This window comes from Fringilla coelebs (assembly GCF_963513975.1).
Source record: "Fringilla coelebs genome assembly, chromosome: 3".
NCBI classification, from domain to species: Eukaryota; Metazoa; Chordata; class Aves; order Passeriformes; family Fringillidae; genus Fringilla; species Fringilla coelebs.
In genome coordinates this window covers 87,280,039-87,295,610 of record NC_140030.1, presented here as the reverse complement: position 1 = coordinate 87,295,610, position 15,572 = coordinate 87,280,039, and the positions used below count along the sequence as shown (strand labels likewise).

The following is a 15,572-nucleotide window of genomic DNA, read 5'->3' as shown; positions in this document are numbered from 1 at the left end:
CAAATGGCTAAATAACATGGTATCCTTTTTCTTGGCTCTGAAGATGCTTCTGTGGATATATTAACACTTTCAGTGAAAGCTTGTAGCCTGCTTTGTAGCCCTGGCATCTCATGAATTGCCTCCTGTGTTCTTTATGTCCTGTTAAAAATGGGAACCTATTTTCATAAGCTGAGATATCTCAGTAAACAATGAAAAGAATCCTGGTTGTTGAGCTTGGCAAATGTTCCTTCTCTGTGCCAGCTGTTATTTAGTCACAGCCTTTGGCCGTAGAGTTCTCATGAAGGAATCTAGTGAAACAAATCAGGCAGCCTGAAGATTGCCACAGTCAAAGCTGTTTTTATGGGTGTTTGTGGCCTCCTGGCTACTCCATCATTCCTTTTGTATTGCCAGAGTTATGGTATGGATGGGCTGTGTTTCTGAGAGGACAAAAATGCTCTCCTTCAGACCAAGAAGGTCAGTTGGTGACAGCCTTTACAAGCTCAGGCTGTGGCAGAATGATGTGTTCCTATCACATGTTGGAGAAACATAGCCTTGCCTATTTTTAAACCACTAGTCCTCTCTTTTACTGCATTTAACCCATCTAAACCAGTGACAATGATTGTGAGGAGAACTGAAGACATATTGTCACTTGCTGCAGTGTGATTTTTCTGCTTCACCTACCAATGGGAACAGGACTGGTTCTGCCATCAGGGACTTTGGTGCTTTGAGCTGCAGGGTGTAGACAGAGGAGGTTTGGCATGACTAACCCTTAGCTGCAGTTTTGTTTATTTTAATAGCTATTCTCAAGAGTGTGCAGAGTTGACTGCATTGCCCTTAAAGTTAGCCAGAAGCTTCTCAGAGCCGGGAATGGATCACTTAGTATTACTTTTTGTGTTTACTTTTGAGGTTTAAAAAAAAAATAAATTCTTTTTTTGCATTTAGAAACCTTCCCTTCTTGAATTTGAGGTCCAGCATAGTCTGAAATGCCTTTATTCAGTGCTAGCAATGCTGGCTCTTACAACTGGGGATTTTGGCTGATGTAGTCGGCCAAACATACCAGGTAACATGGTTTATTTTTTTTGGCTCTGTATTCATTCATACTGGAAATAAAGCTCCTTGTATCCAAAACTAATAAATTCTGTGCCTGTGTAACAAAGATTAGAAATGTCATCCACATCTTATCTCTGATTTGAATCCCTGAAGGCGATTTGACCTTGGAGGGCCTGAGAGCATGAAACAGATGGTGAGGGGGAAGGAAGATACTGGGACTTGTCCTGTTCTTTTTACTGGTGAGAACAAACTCATGGCTGAGAGCATGCCTTTAACAGAATAATGTTAAACCCGTGTATTTTTAAATACAGAAATAAAACCTGTTAGCTCTTCAGTTCCTAGTTTTATAAAATAGTGCTGTCCAACAAATGGGTTGGTCTTGTTGCTTTTGTAGGTTGGTTTTTCCTTTTTCCCTTTTTTTTTAATGGCACCAAGCCCAATGATGATACAACAGCTGGATGACCATCATGACTATTTTACTGAGGGCCATTGGACTGTGGCAGCTGAGAGAGACAACTGGGGGCAGGGTTGTCTGTTCTGTTGGTTCTTGCCAAATCACAGTTGTGCATTTACAGTAGCAAATCTGGGTGTCTCTTAACTGGTTTGCAAGGCAAAGCTATTTGGTGTTTGGGACCTGCAAAGATGAACTGCAGAATGTTTCTAGTGGGGAATACACTAGCTCTGCTAATTACCTCTTGACTAAATGGTTCTTATGTGAGTTGCTAGAGAACAGGGTATGAAAGCTTTTTTCTTCTGCTTTGCAGTAGTAAGTCTTGTTTCCAAACTTGCATAGAGGATGTAAATTCTTGGAAGATAGCTTTCTAAATCCAGGTAACTGTTAGCAAATTGATGACTTTGTTACTCAAGATAATATCCATAAACAAATGTGCTTACTTTCTGCTTCTCTGCCTTCCCTTTGTGTAGGGTTGTTTGGCTGTTTTGGATGGGGGCGTATGTCTGTCTTGCTTTCAGTGATGTTTCCAGAATTAGTTCTGCTACAGTACAAGGTGTTAGAATGCACCTGAAACATGTAAGAGGTATCTATGTGGTCATTTTTAATAGGCAATTAAAGGGGCTGTTTTGATGAATTGACATCTGAATTGGCACCAGTAACTTGTGGTCTGTTGCTTACCAGAAATGAGACAAATGCCATGTGGTTCACAAGGGGATAAGTTTTCATTTGCTGTGCTTCTGGTCTGAAGTGGAATGAGTTGTAGTATCTCTCTGAGAGGAGTTTTGTGAGTTCCTGGGGCATGGTTTGTCCTCCGTGTTCTACCCACATGCCATTTTCACAGCAGCTGTGCAGTCGACCCTTAATATTTTCTTTGCATATGTTAGTGAGGGAAACCTTCAGGTGCTGTGTAGAGATGATCAATAACTTAGGCAAAAAGTCTGTAGCCTCTTGCATTGAACAGGTTCTTGACATTGTGAAGAATTAATTTATTTTGTTGGTAGTACAGGCAAAACAGCCAGAAGGGAGACCCAAAGGATATAGGCATAATATTCCCTAGCTCTTAGCAGAAAAGGCATCAATTGCATGATTTCAAAGGCCTGTTGTCAATCTTACACACACAGCATTTGTTTTCCTCTCTTAATGGTAGTATTGAATCACACCAATTACATTATTACAGTACACTGTGTAAAACATGCTGCTGTTCTGTATAGATGGGTTGCAGTGGATCTGGCAATTATGTCTATTATGAAAAGACACAAGTTGAACATTCGAATGCCCATGAATTAGGGGGCAGGCAGCAGGCACTCATTAAAGATTTTAATTGCTTTCTTTTTCTTCTTTGGAAAAAAGCAGGGGAAGCCATGTTTCAAAGTGAGCAATTAAAGGATACTTCATAGCTAATTGCTGTGAGAAGGGGCTGCTACATGGAATATACTCTATTGTAATTCATATGATTACTTGACATTTTATTAAGAAACACATCTTTGTACCGCGGTAAATTGAATTTTCTGCAGTGTAACTGTGTGCGTAATAACTGCTGAAGTAATGGCTGTTTGGATTTGCTGTGGCTCTTTTCCTTCCTTCCTGAAATAAACAAGCCATAAGTAAGCATCACTGATGTACAGCAAATCCTCTGTGGATGGGGGGCTTATCTGGTTTGCAGGTGAGTGTCCTGTGTGTGTGGATAGGAAGGCCCAAGCTGTGTGCAGCTCAGCGCTGCAGGTGCTCAGAAAGGCAGAGCTGTTCTAGGCTGGCAGAGCCAGCGTGGGTCTGAAAGTCCCCTGCGGTGGCATTGCTGTGTTTGGAGCCAGACTGAAAAGCCCTGCTGGCCCCCAGGCTCTGTGCCCTGTCAGGTTCAGAGACACCACAGGGGCTGAATGCTGGGTTAGCTCAGGGCTGCCAGCCTGGGCCAGAGCCCCTTGGGTGTATGTGGGCCTGCAGATGGGCTGTGTCGCTGGGCTGTGGAAAGTGGGGCTGAAGATTCTCAATGTCCTAGGTCTAGGCTGACTGCAAAATGTGTCCAATCTCCCCAGATAGGATTGGTGTTATGTCTGAGCCACCTACATGCACAGCTAATTGTGCCTTATGCATCCCACAATTTCCAAGTGTGATGCATCTCTGGGTTGCTCAATTACCTTGGAATACTTCAAAGAAAGGGGCATTTACTGTATATTTTTGCCTTAATAATGCAAGTTATGCTAATTCCCAGTGGTGAAACTTGTGTTGGTAGCACTGGTGACCTTCCCCATCACAGAAAACCACCTTGAACAGAGCTTCTCCAGGTGTAACTTTTCATCTCTGTCCATCCTGCTTGTATGCTGTGAGGCATGTCTGTGTGACAATGGGAACAGCTCAAAGGGAATAGTCATGGTGTGGGGTGTTGAAAATGTATTTGTAGCTATGTTTTGCTGCTGCTAATAGTGGAGAGGGAGGAAATAATGCAGTAGGACAAATTGAAATTGCTGCTTATGTTATGGATACACTGCTTGAGACCAGTGTTGTACAAATAACCTTTTTTCCAAATGTGTTCAGGAAAATTAGTGGCCTGAAACAACAGAAACTCAGGCATTGAAAAATTGTTGGTGTTAATAGCTTTGCATTTTTTGCATTCTCAAATGCAAAATGAAGTGTCTCTCTGTCTACATTTCAATAGGTAAAATCCCCAAGAATGGATGTATTTTTTATGGCAGTAACTCTGCAACTGTTTTGCCCTTGTACTTGCCAGTGACTGTCAGGATTTTTCACTGACAAATTAATATTTACAAAAACATGAACAAAGGCAAAGAAAAAAGAAAAGGTTGATGATTATCTGAGGGACAGCAGCCTGCCTTCTGTGAAAGGCAGGCCATAGAGACATGCCAGTTTCCTGAGTGGGTTTAAGGAAATAGTGATTGACATTCCCTTCTCTGAGCTCTGTATGTACATTGCAATAGTACCTTGAGCCTAACTTAGGACAGTGATTTGCCTTATTGTGTTAGGCACAATCCATATTCTTGCTACTGTTCAGTCAGTTTTTTTATGAGGTTTGTGCCTTTTGGTTTTGGGGTTTGTGGGGTTTTTGTATCTCTACTATAATGTGGGCTCTTGATTTCTTTTTTTAGAGCAGCTGGAATTAGCAATTTGGTATAGGTTCAGTATTGAAGAAATTGTTGAGATAGAAGTAACAATGAATTTGCTAGTGGCAACTTTTATGTATGGGAGCATAGAGAGTGATAGATTGCAAAGACCTTCTGTGGCTTTGAGATTTAAAAGCTTGAACAAAATCAGCAGGTTTATGACCTTCTTGGAAAGAATATTCATCATGCCTATGCATATGTTGCATTTAACAGCTGTCTGCTTGGGTAAAGTATGATATATACAATATATCATACTGCAATTTTAAAATGTTGCATCCTTGCAATATGCCCTGTATTCCTGCTTTTGCAGGATTGGGGTGTGTTCTTCATTCTAGTACCAGTATCTGTGACAAAACGTGATGGACAGTCATGAGTTTTGATTAATTTTGTATCTGTGCTAATGCATCCACTTAAAAATCATAGCTTGGTACTTGATGGATACTCAAAAAAGCATCAGGCTGTAGCTGACTGTAATGGGAGGTTGTTGATGAGATTACAGAGCATGGGGATGCTGTCTCAGTAGCTGTTTGCTACAAACAATTGTCATAACCATGTAACCGGTGCAGAAAAAACTGTTAATGCTATTGTATATATGTGGGAGGATTCACTTGGCAATAAGGATCATGCAGTATATGACTTTACTTAACTCCTTTTTTCCTTTTAAAGTAGCAATCTTATGTTAAATCCAAACAGAGCTTAAACATGTATTTTTAAAAAATTTTTATTTCTGCTAATAAAGATAGACAAGCTATGCCTCTGTACTCTTTGCAGAATTTTTTGAGTAGTTTTCATTTTGTCATGCATTCTGTTGTTCTGAACTATTTCTTTAATCACAAATTGCATCTTTTGCAGTAGCATGAAAAAGAAAAATGCCTTTGTGGCTGCAGGAATTGCTGTAAGTTTATTTGTGCAAACACGACTGTGTCTGATCTGTCAGCTTGCCTTCAACTGCAGTCACCATTTAGCCCTCAGATGAGATTGTGTTAGTTGTCAGTAATTTTGTTTGCAGTCTCGGCTGGAGGCTGTGATGAAGAGTGCTTGGAACTGGGGCATTACACAGATAAAATCATGATGAAACAGCTGCAGCTTAATCACAATGAAGTATGCGTGGGCTTTAAGGCTGCATATTCTGGAAATTTTTATTACGCTTAATTCCCATGTTTAACCTTTTAATGGAAAAAAAATCTCACCACAATTAGAAAGAAATAGGTGTAAGATTATAGTTGCATTGTAAAATAAATCTCATAACCTTCCTGTTTCAAGGAGGGAACATTTTGTTTGCCTTTGCTCAAGGTGAATTTGCTGGCAATTTTCTTAATTTTTCTGATGTTTTAGATGTCTAGACTTGAGTGTCTGATGTTGCACCCCTTTCAGCTGAGGAGCCCAGGGCAGTGTGTCTGTGCTATCAGATGGTGCTCAGGCTCGGTGGTATCCAGCACTGCCTCTCCCAGAGGCTGGCTAGTCTGGGTGGGGCCCTCTGTGTTTGGAAATCAGAAGGACTTTTCCATTTACTCTGGAATTGTAATCTCCCTCTTTGTGCTCAGAAAAGCACAAAGGGCTGGGATTTGGAGGTAAATCTGAATCTATGGCATGTGGTATTTCGAGACATCCTCAGAAATTGCTGAACTGATTGTTTCTGTCAAAAGTAATGTTTCTTCCTAGGCCTAGCAATGTACTGATAGATTAGCAAAATTAAGACATATTTTATATATTTGAAAAAGCCAATTTCTTATTGCATTGCCCTAACCTTTAATTCCTTTAAGTTGATGACAGGCAAATCTAATTACTTAGGCAACCTGCTCAAATTAAACAATAAAAGGTCAGTAGCAAAAAAGAACAACAAAAATGGATGCTACTGTGAAGAAATCTAGTGTAGACACAGAAGATAAATTACCAACCTTGGAAGCAGTTATCACAGTTGCAGGCAATTGAAGTAATAAGGAAGATGCTTTAAGGATGGCCTTGAATTTCTAATTAATGAGAATATAAGGAAGATGGTTTAAGGTTGGCCTTGAATTTCTAATTGCTGAGGAAATGGGATCTGGTAGGTCTGTTTTGTAATGCTCTAATTCTGACATAAATCCAGATGAGATGCGTGTAGCAGTTCCTTCCTGTGGATACAGCTATCTTGAGTTTCCTTCATGTGAGTAGAAAGCAATTCCGTGGAAGCACCTTCATTATGTTGGGATAAACTTTTAAAAGAAAAAAGTCTTGAGATGATTGTAAACAAAATGCAATGAATGGTGGGTGTAGCTTCCTATGCAGGAGTCAGTTTTGTTTTTCTCTCTTGGTTTCTGATGCCTCTCTTGTGTGTGTGTGCAGGCGAACCGGGACGCGGTGATCAGCCGAGCCCCAGAGCAGCAGGATGACCGAGCCGTCAGCCTCCGGGATGCTTCTGCAGTCTACGACCTCCTCAGCATCACGCTGGGCAGAAGAGGGCAGTATGTGATGCTGTCTGAGGTACCTCTCTCGGCCTCTGCCCCTCCAAACACGCTGGCAAAGCCCCTCTTTGTGGTGGCTTGTCGGGGAAGGTGAAAATGGAGTGTGCTATCAGCAGAAACAGCTACAGAGCTGTGGCTGTGCAGACCAGAAAGGTGCACAGAACTTCTTGAGAGATTAGCAGAATTTATGTGTAGGCACTTGAAAAAAGTGGCTGCCTTTTGAAGTGATGATGTACACTAGCAAGTCCCATTAGCTGAGAAGTGTAAATGGTGTCATTAAAAAAAAAAAAATCACCTGGGTCTCCAGGGCCACAACAGATTGTTTCCTCACCCAAGCAGCGGTCTTGACAAAAGGTGTAAGGAGGAAAATAAATAAAGTCTGATATTTCTTTCATAATTTCTTTCTCAGTGCTTGGAGAGAGCCATGAAGTTTGCATTTGATGAATTTCACCTCTGGTACCAGCTTGCCCTGTCCATGGTAGCTTGTGGAAAGGTAAGGTTCAAACCAAAGGGCTCAGAAAGAGCACATTTTCCTCTGGAAGAGTGGATCTGGATTACTTGTTTGAATATGTAGAGTCGTGTGTGGGAGTAGGTACCAGCAGGCAGGTCTGTGAAAGGACAGTGCTCTCCTTTTAGTCTCTGATTGCACTTTGTGATGAGGGGTGTGCGTTTGGTATTCAGTACTGTTCTTTCTGTGTAGAGTTTTTTTCCAAGGAGAAAAATTGATTTTGTGCATAGCTGTGGATTGCAAAGCATTGTACAGCTGTCCATTGTCTGCAGGTTCAACATAAATGGGCTTAGTATAAGAAAGGACTGATGTCTAAAACTGCCATCAGTTCACTCTGTGTCTCTGGGCAGTTGAGTTAAGCTGTGGTTTTTCCATCTGTTAAAGGAAATGTAAATGTTTTTTCGTAGAGAGCTTGTAAAGTTTAATATTTTTGAAGGGCTTGGTGTAAAATGTGCCCTAGAAAAAGAAAATGTGAATGTTGGCATGGTCATGTGTTTCAGCATAAGTGGTTTTTTTAAATTAGTGTGGTATTTGTGAAAGTCATCAGTAAACCACTGAGATGGCTGAAATGTGGTTGTGGAAAGTAGGCAAACGTAACAGGAGCTTTTCTTTATTAGTCTTAAAAGAGTGGACTTCCTGTAGGAAACGTAGATGGTACAAAATGTAGCCAGTACATTCTGGAGTCCCCACCTACACATTTGGGAGGTATGAGCAAATTGATGCTGTGCAGTAGTACACCACTTAATATAGTCCTATATTCTGTGTCCATACAGTGTACAGGAATCCATGTGGACCTGAGTGGAAACCACCAACTAGCATTCATTTGCCAAATTCCAGCTGCAACTGGTCTTTTATGGCTATAGGCTGAGCTGGAAACAGTGGCCTTGGCATGAAATATGAAATGAATCTAATACCTTACAAAGAGATGGTCTTGTGATATATAAGTGGCTGCAAAGCTTGGAAGTGGTCTGAAGGAATTCCTTCACTTTTGTGAGCATAGGTAGAGCCTTATCTTGGAAGACTGTCTGTTGTTAAGCATTCTATTTCAAAAAAATGGTAGAACAAGGAGAGAAAGTCTAATAAAGACCATCAGATGTGACCAAGGGTATAGTAAGCAGTATTATGGAAAGACTGACATTATTTTTTCACCTTAAAGGGGAGGAAAAAAGTCTGAGAGAAGTCTGTAAGAGGTTTTAAAAGGAGGGGTTAATCTTGTCTGTGGTGGTTAGGACAAGATGTGATGGCATCTAATTGCAACAACACAAGTTCATGTTTCTTATGAAGAGGCAAAAAAATAAGGATAGCAGAACACTGGAAAAAGAGTGCCCTGTGGAGATTGTGTGGAGCCTAAATCACTGGAGATCTGTGGAACACCCTAGGCAAAGCTGTAGTGACCCCTCTGTGAGGCTCCAGGGCTGTCTTCTGTGGGACCTTGCAAACTCTGCTTCTGTTCTGGGACTCCATCATTGTCTCCTTTTAAATATAACACATCTGGCTGATTTATGAGATACCAAAGCTTTGGCAATGCATATTAGATCAGCAGGGAGGCCTCACAGAGTGCTACAGAAGTTCATTGCAAGCATTTCAAAATCCAATTCCGAGCTTGAAAACAACGGCTAGACTCAGTCATGTGTAAGGAAACCTGAAGGTACTGGTGGAATACTTAGACAACGAGCTTGGTGGCAGTGGTGCTAATATCTTGCACTCACCTATGTCAACTGGGGGCTTGCATGTCATATCCAGCTCACCTCGGAATTCAGCTGGAGTTAGCACAGTTCTGCCCTCTGTGTCTTTGCAAATCCTGCAGGTACCTGAAGCCTTGATGCTGAGGACAACAATGATACACAGGCCATGACAGAAAGGCACAGAATTTTACCATGAACATGGGGTCTATCTGGGAGTTCTATAGGCTTTACATGTCTTGTAACCTGGTTCTCAACAGTAGGCAATGCTATAGCTCTAGTAATCTGCTGGAGAGTAAATGAAGATTTTTAACTGCTGATGTTTGAGAGTGAGTCTATGCAGAGAATAATTGTGCTTCAGTCTTAGGTTAGCGTAGGTTAGGAGAAATGGGGCCTGATCTTTAACTTCTAACAACTTGAATGGTAATTCCATTCTTGTCCATTCTGTGTTTGCATATCTCTTCACCTTCCCTACATGTTACAGAATATTTGCTTCTTAGATATTTGTGTTGCTCTTTTGTGTTTATCTCTGTAGCTGTCCTATCTTTTCAGACATCATGTCTTTTTGCCTGTACTTTAAATATTTACAAAGTAAAATGTCCTGATCTTGCTTTTTGATGTAAAAGTGCTAAATGTTCTGAGCCCTATATGGGTCAGAGGGAATTCCCTTACCCAACAATCCCATCTGTGCAGTATTTCACTTCTAATCCCAAAGTATTCCCTGAGGATTCCTGTCATATACTCTGCAATGCGTCATCTTGCTAATGGGAGATGTGGCATACATTTTTATATTGCTTTGCAGCTTGATAGCAGGACAGAGTTCATTTACAAGCAAGTGCTCCAGTGTAGCAGAAAGAGCTGATGAGAAAACAGTATGGTCAGTCTAGACTGCAAAATGCAGAGTACACTTGAGCTTTTATAGGTGAAGATCTATTTTCACCTGTCTCAGTCACAGCCAATTCATGATCTCATTTCTTGGTAATGAAACCTCACATCCTGCAGCATTACTTGTTCTGCAGTACAGCAAATTGCACTCATAAATTCTGGGCATGACAGGAACAGTTTTATCAACCTGTAAATACTGGAAACTTTGGTTTCTCTTTTTTTAAACATGATTTTAGGATTTTCAATTCTGACCTTCTTCAAAGTGCCATAAAATCCTATCTTGCCCTCTATTCTACACTGAATTTGTCTAGAGGTATGTTTTATTTGTATATTCTGATTAAGTTAATCAAGTCAAATTTCAATGTAGTTTCTTCTTCTGCCAGACAAAATATTGCCAAATGGTGATTGTAATTTTTCACAGGTGATCAGTCTGAATGTCAGGCCAGCCACCTTGGCTCATTACCACATGTAGGCTTGAGTTTACACATTATTCTGAAAAGCATGTGTCTTAACAAAAATAGGCACATCAGTTCAGTGAGTTCCTACAGGCCTTGGGGCTTCCTAAAACGGTAAATGAAAAAACTCAAGGAAGCATAACCTTTCTGTCTGTCTTTTATCCACTTAAGTGGTGGAAATAATGGAGCAATAGCATTTTCACTTTCCTGTGTTTCTCAGAAACTTGCATCATAAGAGAGATGGTGTGGCCTGGTTGTTTTTTAACCCATTTTTAGGAATGCCTTTTATATTGAGCTCTATTCACTGAACAAGAGAGGCATGTATATCTAAATGACAAAAACCCACCATTACATTTGAAATACTGTTGTAGGCAAATTTAGATGGGAAAGGAAAGGAAGTGCTAGGAAAACCTAGACAAAGATGTGCTGGGAGATGTCCTGTGTCACCAAGTGCAGTTCTGAGTAGGCCAAAGAGATTTAAATCATTGTAATGCAGTAGCCCTGTTCCTGTGGTGCTGAATACTGAATTCTTCACAGATGCTTTGAGTTCCTTCTGCTGGTAATAACTTCGGCTGTGTGGTAATATCAGCTGGAGGCTGAGTGGGCATTGCAGCTCCCTGCCTCGGCTGCCGTGCGTGGCCAGGCTGGAGTCTGAGTGGCAAGTGGTGTAATAGCTGGGTGCCATCTGGCAGAGTCCTCAGGCAATGAGACAAGCCACTGTCCTGCTGCCAGAGTCAAACCAGTGCAGACAGTTGCATCTGCTCGTCTCAAGATTTTGAAAAAGTGACCAGTATTGAGCAACGTGGGTAAAGGACCAAACTCGCTTTTACAGAGTGGAAAAGGCTTGGTAGTCTTTGCAGCAGAGAAGAGAGGGAGCTGCTTGGGGTAGATTTGTTCTCTGTTGCTGCTTTTCAGCTAAACAGTTTTCCCTGGAGGTCGTGGAGGTTACCAGCACACCGCTCTCCTGCAGGCTAGGGTAGCTCTACCGGCATTTCTGAACTTGGAGGCAAAATTATCATAGTGTCTAGATGATGTATTACAAGCACAAGGGATGTGTAATAGGGTCCTTGTGCACTCACAAGCATTTCCTTGGCCTTGGACCAGTTGGATCAGTTACATGCTCCTTTTTCAGGTTTCTGTCCCCTTCCACACCTACTACCCTCACACAGGGTGGAGCCTGGGTGTCCCAAAGTGTTGCTGGAGCTCCCTGGGAGTAGGCTCTAGCTTAAATTTATGGTACTTAAGAAAGTCTCCTATTGCATGCCTTGGACAGCATGAAGGAACATTGATGCCTGTCTTCTGCCTGCCGTACAAGGAGACAAGATTTGTGTTTAGTGATACTAACTTGCCATTTTCCTAATGGTAGTGAGGGAGGGATTCTTCAAGGATAGCAGTGAAGTTACTCTGTGAATGCTGAACTGAGTCTGTGTAGCCTAAAAGTGCTGGGTACCCTAATTGATCCATTCAACTCTCATGAGTCTTAATCTTTAGAGTGGATGTTTATTGTTGTTAGTGTATGCAATGCATGGGAACATTTTCACAGTCGTGTTCAATGTCTCTGCCTGAAAAAACCCCACAACACAACTTGGTTGGCGAGTGAAGAGCTTTAGGATGTGTGTTTCTGGAGAGCAGGAGTGAGTAGTAATATAGCCTTAGGCCAGCTGATGGAAGGGTGGAGTATCTGCTAGGAGAGGATAATTGCTCTCACCCCTCAGCTGTGTACTCACTGAGAGGCTGAAGTACCTCAAGAGTGAGTAAAGGAAGAGCTTGGGAACAACTGAAGGGTCTGTGGGGAAAAGCCTCTGTGGGAGCTCAGTGGAGCTGGAAGCAAGTACCTGGAGGCAAGGACTGTGCTCAGCAGGCCTTGTGCTGGGGTTGCTGATGGGGGTTATGTGTTCCTCTGGTGCCTGCCGCAAAGCTCTCCAGCCCTGCAGAACATGGCCAGCTCAGTGCTTGCCTTGAAGATAGCAATTGTGTGACTTCAGAGACTACTGTGTGGTTGCTGACCCTCCCCAGCCCCCTCAAGCCCATACTGAGGGCAACACAGGAGCAATGGTCAGCATTGCCGTGTGGATGGATAGACCTGGCAGTAGGGGATGCTCCAAGCGTGTTACCTTGCAAAATGAGGCTGCTAAAGCTGCTATCAGCTACACAAAATCCTCCTTTCTGCTCTTAGCCATTATGTTTGTTCCTCTTTAAGGCAACAGGGAAGAAAAAAATCATGCATGTCTACCTGAATTGTTTTCTTAATCATGTAATGCTTCAGGAGGTGTCTGGTGTTATACAAAGGGAAGTAATCGAATCTTTCTTGGCATCTGTCATTTAGCTGTGTTTCTGAGGGACTCCAGTTCTTCCCAGAGCTAGTCTTGCAGTGTCACTGTGCTCCCTTTGGCTGCTCAGCAACTGGAGATACTGCAGTCTTGCCCAAAGCTTGTGCTGGCAGCATTTTTTAAGGTTTTGAAACCAGTCTTACACAGACATGAATTCTGATTTTGGAGCCCTTAGCAAGTTGCTGATACACGCTGGTCATAGCCAAATAATGACAAGCTAATGTCTGAGCTGCTCCTATCTGTGCTGCACCCAAAAAAAAGGAATCCTTCACCTTATTTAAGCAGTGCAGTAAAAGCAGATGTCTCTAAGTGCTTCAAGGAGCTTCAAGTTTGGCTCAGCCATGCCTGTATTGCCAACATACAGCTTTCCAGAAGGTTAGAAGGAAAGTTAAAAATATATTTAATACATAATTCTGCAGCAACAGCAGACAAATTTTATGATTTAGGCTGTTCCTTCTGTTGGTATCCTTGCAAAAGCTTAGGCTAGTTGCTAGGCAACTGACATTAAAAAAAAAAAGTACATTTCTCTTTGTATTGCAGGCAGGAACCTTGGGAGCAGCAGAGGCCTCGGATGGCTCCTTAAATAGCATTGCTAGGGAATGAAAGTTAAAATATTGAACATTCATTGGTTAAAGATCCTGTTACAAAGGTCAGCTATCTTGGGAATATTCAATAGTTTGGTTTCCTTTGGTGCAAAGGAAAGATTAGAAGGCAGTTTGTCTGTGTGCTGTAGATAGTACAAAAAATGGAAATTTCCTAAGATGCCTGACTGTTGAGCAGAATACCTAGGTGGGCTATATAATTGCCTTCAGGCTTAGCTCTCTTTTCTTGACAGAAAGTGTGAAGTGAGGTGTTTGTCACATTAGCAAGTACAAATGTGTGCTTATAGATCTTAGAATGTAAGAGGTGCTTTTAAGAGGAAGTATTTGAAGCTGCTTAACTCCAGTGCTCCAATTTGATAAACACAAGGTAAAAGAAAAGGGAGGGAATCAGTTCCTGTGTTAAGAGAAGTAAATGTCTTAGGGGAATAATGTTCATGCTGAGATTCACAGAAATCTCTAAATTCAGTGGAAAGCTAACAGCAAAACTACTGATTCCAGAGTTCTCCATTGCTTGCTCAGTCCATCATCTTTCTCTGTCAGTTCAAGGTCATTTATATCTAAATGGCTGTGAATCCCAGGACACAGGGAATAATTATTGCATTGGGATGAAATATTTCCTCCACTTCCCACAATCCCTTTGAAATAGTGCAGTTTTTAGACAGGATGATGCAAGAAATACAGCAGCACTAGTTGTGGAAATTCATTTGTGTACTAAACTGCCAGGTAAATTGGGAGGGAGGCTGTTTACCAACCCATCATCTTGAGGAACATTTTTCCTTCTGGCTGAAAAGTAGCAAAGAAGCAAAAAACTAGGGAGGTTTATGGAACCTGTGCAAGAGAAGAGCAACTGTTCATGGCACATCAGAAGTCTGTCAGGCATTACTGTCTGGAAATTATTCTCCCTTTTACTTATATCTGTGTTTTCTTTATCTGCTAAATATTAAATGGCTCTCTTATTTCCTTCTTTGGTTGTTTTGGTATGGTGAGAGAGCAAAGGAGGGGAAAGAATGGGAATTGTATTGGAGTAACCCAGATAAACCATTTGGGCAGCATCTATGGGTTTACCATAACTGATGGCACATTCTCTCGAGCCATTTGGAAAAGGGAGACAGAAGATTAACTGTAGGATGCTCCTGGTTCACTTCTGCTCGTGTGCAAGCATCTTTGAGGAGTATGCCTCCATGCTTCATTATTAAATTAGCAAATAAGGAGTGGGAGTTGTGTTCTGTGTTTGGATAGTTGTTTTTCTTTACATTTTACTCCCTTATAGGATTCAAAACCATGGCTGCCATAATTATGCAGGGGGAGGCTTCCTCTCCATCCTTCTCCAAGAGTTTCCTTGTGATTCCTTGCTCTAGATCAGAGGCCAAATGAGACCTAGCTTTCTGAAGTCCTAGGGAACTGATTCTAGTGCAGTCGTTATAAGCCAGCAATTAGCAAGTTAAATAGAAACGCCCTAAATCCTGGCTTGAGTCATTATGTGAGCCCCTCTGAAGCTCAGAATCATGAGTGGGAAGCATGTGCTCACTTGGAATTCAATTTCTGCTCTTCTCAAAACATGCCTCACCAATAAATCAAGTTATTATTGCCTTGCAGTGAATCTCACAAACAATGCACTTGGCTGCCTGGTCCACCCACACTAAGTGAAAGAATATGTACATTTTAATTACCAGATTATTTCAATGTTGCACAAACACTGTTTCATATTAAATATTTTTACAAACCAATGATATTCAATAATGAGTCTTGATATTTTTTCCCTGCCTATTAATGTCTGTAATTAGTATCTTTAAGAAACCTTGATATTACATGTCATGCCAGTCTCCTCTAAGTAAGGTCACTGTGGGAGTGGGATATTATTTCTCCTGTCATTCCTTGACTAATGTTTTCATCATCTGTATAAAATCTCTGCTGAGTAAATTTTTCAAGGTGAAATTATATAATATCTCTTGAATTTTTAAAATGCAGCTGGGAAGAAAGGCTTCATGTCACCCTGTTTCCAAAACCACTTCTGCCCCATATGTTTAGTTGCAAATTTTATAAACTTCTTTAAAATGACATAACTTTGTA

General features: G+C 41.4%; 1 protein-coding gene across 3 annotated transcripts in view; it reads left to right on the top strand.

Moving 5' to 3' along the window:
• The window catches only part of TTC7A (tetratricopeptide repeat domain 7A), a 167,910-nt gene that overhangs the window by 36,555 nt on the left and 115,783 nt on the right, over positions 1 to 15,572 (top strand). For all 3 annotated transcript variants that reach the window (XM_084201685.1, XM_084201687.1, XM_084201686.1), the window contains 2 exons: positions 6,922 to 7,059; positions 7,450 to 7,533. In XM_084201685.1, coding sequence (XP_084057811.1) covers positions 6,922 to 7,059; positions 7,450 to 7,533 — 222 coding nt within the window. The remainder of the gene's footprint in view (positions 1 to 6,921; positions 7,060 to 7,449; positions 7,534 to 15,572) is intronic.